Source organism: Parus major, chromosome 27 (assembly GCF_001522545.3).
Source record: "Parus major isolate Abel chromosome 27, Parus_major1.1, whole genome shotgun sequence".
Lineage (NCBI taxonomy): Eukaryota > Metazoa > Chordata > Aves > Passeriformes > Paridae > Parus > Parus major.
In genome coordinates this window covers 899,111-904,992 of record NC_031796.1, presented here as the reverse complement: position 1 = coordinate 904,992, position 5,882 = coordinate 899,111, and the positions used below count along the sequence as shown (strand labels likewise).

Here is a 5,882-nt window from a genome sequence, read left to right as displayed (position 1 = left end):
GCTGAGATGTCCCCACTCCACGCCAGCAGCTCTCCAGTGCTGGCACAGGGCAGTGACGTGCCACCAGCCCTTACCCTCACCTCCCTGCGACACCCAGCCCCGTGCCCTCTCCCCAGGGCAGTGTGTCCCAAGCACACAGCTCAGAGGATTTAATCCCAAGCCCCCACAAGGCTCTGGCTCCCCACGGAGCTGCAGCCCGGCTGGCAGGGGTGAGGGCAGCTCCGATAAAAAGGTGTGGTGTGGGAAGTGTGGCAGTGCCACCCCTGCCCAGCTGCAGGCACTGAGAGGGCAGAGGGGACTCTGCTCTGCAGTGTCAGTTCTTGGAGGCTCTGCCAAGGGTTGGGATAATGAGGCAGAGCTCGGGGAAGAGAGGATGGAGGTGAGGAATTCCATGATGAGCACGGGAAGTGAGGTGATGGCACAGGTGACCTTACCTGCGAAGGACTCGGGTGGGGAGTAGAACTGTCCCTCGGAGAGGGCTCGGGGGTACAGCAGTGGCCTCGAGGCTGCAGCCTGGGCTGCCAGGAACCCTGGGAATGGGAGCATGAGGATTTAACACCTGGCAGGTTCTGGGAGCGCAGCCCTGCCAAAACACCCTCTTGTTTTTCCCACGTTTTCCCCATCTCTTTTCCCACTGACACCAGCCAGCCTCAGCTCCTCTTGCCTCATCTTTTGTCTGAGACGTTTTATCTGCCCCGGAGATCAATGGGCTCTTCTGCCTGTCAAATAATCCAAAGGCGATTAAGCATCTAATTAAATAAGAGCTTCCCCTGGAAGCAATTTGGAACCTGAGCCTAATCCAATAGAGGCATTAAACACTTGATCATTTTTCATCTTAAAGCCTCCTTACAAGACCCAAACATCCTCTGGTGCTTTCCAGTCAGAGCATTTCTGACTGAGCCCTGCCTGACAAATGTCCCTTTTTAGTTTGGTGCCACTTCCCAGGCGGTGGTGACTCCTGGGAGAGGGACAAGCTCCTCGTGCTGCTGCAGGAATGGGCAGCTAATCCAGGCCAGCTCCCTGGAAGGACCCTGGGAGTTAAAGGGTGATGTGTGAAGCATTAGGTCAGCCCCAATCCCTGCTCAGTGTGACCTCAGAGGCCACAGGTCGCAGAATTTCACACCCCATAACTCACCCTGTGCCACAGAATGTGTCTGTGGCTCCAGCAGCCCTCCTGGAAAGGGCTCCAGCCAGGTCCAAACACAGATATCAGGGACAGGGAGTCCAACACTCTGCCTGGCATTTGCCTCCCTGTTTCCAAACACTTTCTCCCATGCAGAGCTCAGCTCTGTCTCCAGCACGTCTGGCTGCAGGATCCAGCCATTGGGAAATCTGGCACAATTTTTCTGCCCTCAATTAAAAGATGCTTTTTATAATCTGGTGTTTTCTTCCCCTGAAGGGACTTGTTGACCATTACAGAACTGAGTCAGGCATTTCCCATCCCATCCAGGCTGGAGATCCCTTTTCCAGAAATGTCACATCAAGGTGCTGCCAGGCCTGGTTGGATTTGTCCAACTCTTACCAGAGAGGAGCAAAAATACTCACATCGTTCCTCTTCTGCTTCCTGAGTTAGGACTTTAAAATCCAGGAACCAGGTCTCCAGCCAAGCAATGACAAAGGACACGATGGGAAGTAAATACCCAAAAGCCCCTTTGGTCAGAAGCTGTGGGGGAAGAAGCAGAAACCTCAGGGAATGAGCCAGAGAGGGAATAAAACAGCACTGAGAAATCACAGAGCAACTTCCTGCGAGCCCAGGGAAACCGACCTCGGAGAGGATGACCTTTACAATCAGGAAGGCACTGGATACCAGGGTAGTGACCTGAAAAAATAAGTGGACAGAGCTCAGATCCCTGAGAAGTCCAGGAGGAGAGGGAAAACTCCCCAGAGGAAAGGCAGGAGTGCCTCCTTACCGCGATGACCCACCAGTGGCGCAGGCGGACGACGGCGTAGCCCAAGAGCAGCACAAGAAAGCGAAACAGAGCCAAGAGCTGCAACAACAAACAGCCAGCCACAGCAGTCACTGCCCTTGTCCCTCTGCCAGGTGCTGGGAGGGCAGGGACAGGCACCAGATGGGCCAAGGCTGCAGCAGGAGGGGTCACTGAGGTGGGCAAGGGGAGACCCCGGAACCTCCCGGCCCCACTGAGCCTCGCAGGGAGGCTGAGATACTCACAAAGATATCAAAGAACGAGGTCTTGAATTTGTAGCTGATGATTTCATCCTTCAGGTTCTCCTTGATGCCCTCCTTGGTCTGAGGGAGACAGGGAAGCAGGAAGCTGTTGAGTGCACTGATAAGAAACTCATGGGAGAAGGAGCTAAGCAGTGCCCGGGGTTATGGCCAGGTCAGGGAATGCACCTGGAATACAAATGGTCCCACAGGCCCAGCACAGGAGCTGGGAGGATCCCATAGCACATTTCCTGCCTGGATTCACACCATGTTTCCCCCTGGGATCCACACGAGGTGGGGCAGGAGGGACATCAAACACCTTTAGGTTCCCAACACCCGAATCCCAAATCCTTGGTGGTGCCAGCAGCTCCTCACAGCCTGGAGCCCCTGGATGTGCACCTGCCACTGCTGCCCACCTTGTCCAGGTGGCAGATGGGAGGAGAGAAGGGCAAAAAAATGGAAAACAACAGGAAAAACGCTCCTCAGGAACCTTCACTAAGGCACTGAACAGCTTCCTATGGGGGCTCTCGGTGTCACTGAGGACCTGGGGGGATTTAAGGATCCTCCTCATGCAAAGCTCTGAGGGGTCCCTTCTCCCTCCAGCCGGCTTCCCACAGCTCCCAGCAGTGCTCCAGGAAACCTGATGGAAGAAGGGAAGCAGCAGGATCAAACGTGCTGGCAAAGGGGAAGAGGGAGGAGAGGGGGCTGCAGGGGGAATCTGAGAGAGGCAAAAACACTCTCTGGGATTTACAGGAGCGTGGAAAAAACTCATCCCGAGATAATCCAGGCTCTGACAGCCCTGGTGCTTTGGCCACCATAAATCCTGGGAGTCTGGAATGGCTGTCTGTGAGGAAGTGGAGGGCTCAGGTAACTGGAACAAATGTTTCACCTTTAGGCTATGGCTTTGGACGGGGCCCAGCTGGCCGGGAGCTGGCGGAGCCGGCAGCTGTTGGATGGGCTGTGAGGAACGAGCTGGTGGGTCTGGGGCCAGTCCTTGGCAGCCAGGGTGTCCTGGCACTCCAAGGGCAGCCACTGGGAAAGGATCCCTCTGGGTCAGGGCTTTGGCTTAAAACCCAGGGAGAGGGAGGCAGAAAGAGGGGGGTGAAGCTGGGCTGTGGCCACAGGACTCGGAGCAGCTTTGCTGAGCGGCCACCGAGAGCCTCTCCCCCCTTCCCTGGCTCCATGGGATGCTGCAGGAAGGAGGAGACACAGGGAAAGCTCTGGGTGATGGTTTTTGGGGGGTGTTTGTGGTGGATGGGCTGTGAGGAAGGAGTTGGTGGGTGCCAGTCCCTGGCAGAGGGGTGTCCTGGCACTCCAAGGGCAGCACAGAGCGGGAATGGGAAGGGATTCCTCCCAGTCTGGGATGGGGCTTAATATACAACAAAGGGGCCAAAAAGAGTGTGGCAAAGCTGGGCTGTGTCTCCAGCTGGGCTGTGGCCACAGGACTCGGACCAGCTTTGCTGAGTGGCCACCAAAAACCTCATCCCCACACCCCGACCCCGTGGGATGCTGCAGGAAGGAGGAGACACAGGGAAAGCTCTGGGTGAGGGATTTTGGGGAGTGTTTTCAGCTTAAACACAGGCACATGAACCACCTGAGGCATCTCCCTGGCTCTGAGAGCACCCAGCCTGCACAATTAAGGTTTGCTTTTAACGAGGGGCAATTTGCTCGGCTTATCTCGCAGCGAAGGAAACGGTTGGGTAAAAGAAAAAAAATAAAAAAAGAATCAAAAAAAGGCATTAGTCATGATATCAAACCTTCATAACCAGGCAAATAAGCTGCTCTAATGGCTTTAAATATGCAGCATCTCAGCTCGGGGCCCAAATATCAGCACTTAGTCACTCATTAATGGCTACCTGCACGACCCACGCTCAGCATCACCCTGGTGACCGAGCCAGGATTATCTCCTGGGGGCTGGAATTCCAGCAGCTCTCAAGAGAGGACTGGGACAAGGGCAGGGGGCCGGGGTCCAAGCTGGGCAGGCAGGACACCATTGGCATGGCTGGAATGCTGGCTGGGAGATGGTTTTTCCTAAGGAGGGTGGGGAGCAGGGGGCTCGGGGCAGGGTGAGGAGCTGCTGGCCGGGATGGTCTCTTAAGTGCAGACACCCAGAGATAAGGAGAGCAGAGATAAGAGCTGCTGAGGGAGCAGCAGGATCCAGCTGATAAATGCAGGCCAGAGCCCAGGGTCTATCTGTTCATCTCTTGCTCTGGGTGCTCCGAGGGAGGACAGGCAGTACCTGAAACCAGCCAGGGCCGGTTCAGGGAAAATAAAAACAAAATATAGCCCAGGGAGGGATTTGGACTCGGTGGGACTGAGGTAAATAAACTGGATTTTCCCTGTTATTGCAACACAGAGCAAACACAGCAGCTTGTGAGTCGCTTCGGAGGGAACCAAACCACTGACATCCCCCTCAACAATCCCTTGGGAGGTGGAGCAGCACCTCCAGCTTCCCAAAACTGAGATTAGCAGCAGAATTTTGGGATCAAAACCCCTGGAGGATCCTCCCCTGCTCCTCTGCTGATCTGTGAACACGTCAGCAGCAAACCCAGGGAGCAGCTTTGTGTCAGGCCAGGGGAGCAGGAGGGGAATTTGGCTCAGCTTGGTGATTGCAGAGGCTCTGGATCTCGTTACAGCACCACAAAGGGACGGTGTTAACAACCCCGGGCAGCCCCAACAAAGCCCTGGGGCAGGAAACGAGCTGGACTTTAGTTTACACTAAAGAACAGCGGCTCCTTGGCCAGCGCTGGGAACAGCAAACAAAGATCTGTCCCGGGAGTGCTGAAACACGGCAATTAACGGAGGGAACTGAGCTCAAAAAGGGCAAAGATTCCCCGGGTTTGCTTCCTCCAACTCACATTCAGCTCGATGATCCACAACAGGGAGATGAAGAGCAGGTCGAAGGTGACGAAGAGGCAGAAGGTCCTCCTCACATCCGAGATGGCTTTTCTCTTCTCGGGGGAGAAGAGGTATGGGGAGAAGCCCTGGCTCTGGGAGAAGGAGGAGCTGATGGAGGCGATGGCTGGGAGGCTGCGTTCCAGGTCGTGCTGCAGGTCCGTGGGCTTGCTCATCCTCCGGCCTCCGGGGACATCGGCCACGGCAGCGTCACCTGCAGGGACACAGCAGGGGACACTCAGGCCTCGCCACACCCCTGCTCCTGTCCCCGCTCTGATGGCAAACGATCCCAGGAGCAAATCAGATCCCAGGGAGAAATTCCTCCCTGTGAGGCTGGTCAGGCCAGGGTGCTCAGAGAAGCCTGGTCCCTGGAAGTGTCCAAGACCAGGCTGGATGGAGCTTGGAGCAACCTGGGACAGTGGAAAATCCCTGCCCATGGCAGGGGATGGGATTTAATGCCATGGCAGTAGGAAAAGGGACCATGGAGATGCCAAGGCAGCAGGGAAAGGAGCTGCAAACCTCATGAAAATGTTGTGGAAGAAGAAAAAGGGGGCCCAAACCCCACGGAGACACCGTGGACACACAAAAAGGGGTCTGAGGATGTTTTGGGAGCACTCCCTGAAATCATGGAGCCACCTCACCCTTCCCTCTGCAGGGAAGGCACAGCCTCGGGAGCCTGGCATCCCACTGGAACAGATCCCAACCTGCACAGCCAGGACAGAACCTGGGGCTGATGCCTGGGCCAGGCACAGCAGCAGGAGGAAGCAGGGAAGGAGCTGCTCCGTGTCACTGGATCAGGAGAAAGCAGGGAAGGAGCTGCTCC

The 5,882-nt window shown here is 56.0% G+C and overlaps 1 protein-coding gene across 3 annotated transcripts in view; it reads right to left on the bottom strand.

The window, feature by feature from the left end:
• Nucleotides 1–5,882, bottom strand: part of STARD3 (StAR related lipid transfer domain containing 3) — a 20,259-nt gene that overhangs the window by 8,917 nt on the left and 5,460 nt on the right. For all 3 annotated transcript variants that reach the window (XM_015651409.2, XM_033520037.1, XM_015651410.3), the window contains exons 2-7: nucleotides 5,023–5,273; nucleotides 2,171–2,248; nucleotides 1,911–1,988; nucleotides 1,766–1,819; nucleotides 1,546–1,663; nucleotides 435–530 (exon numbers count right to left, since the gene is read on the bottom strand). In XM_015651409.2, the coding sequence (XP_015506895.1) occupies nucleotides 435–530; nucleotides 1,546–1,663; nucleotides 1,766–1,819; nucleotides 1,911–1,988; nucleotides 2,171–2,248; nucleotides 5,023–5,235 (637 nt within the window). In that variant the 5' untranslated portion in view covers nucleotides 5,236–5,273. The remainder of the gene's footprint in view (nucleotides 1–434; nucleotides 531–1,545; nucleotides 1,664–1,765; nucleotides 1,820–1,910; nucleotides 1,989–2,170; nucleotides 2,249–5,022; nucleotides 5,274–5,882) is intronic.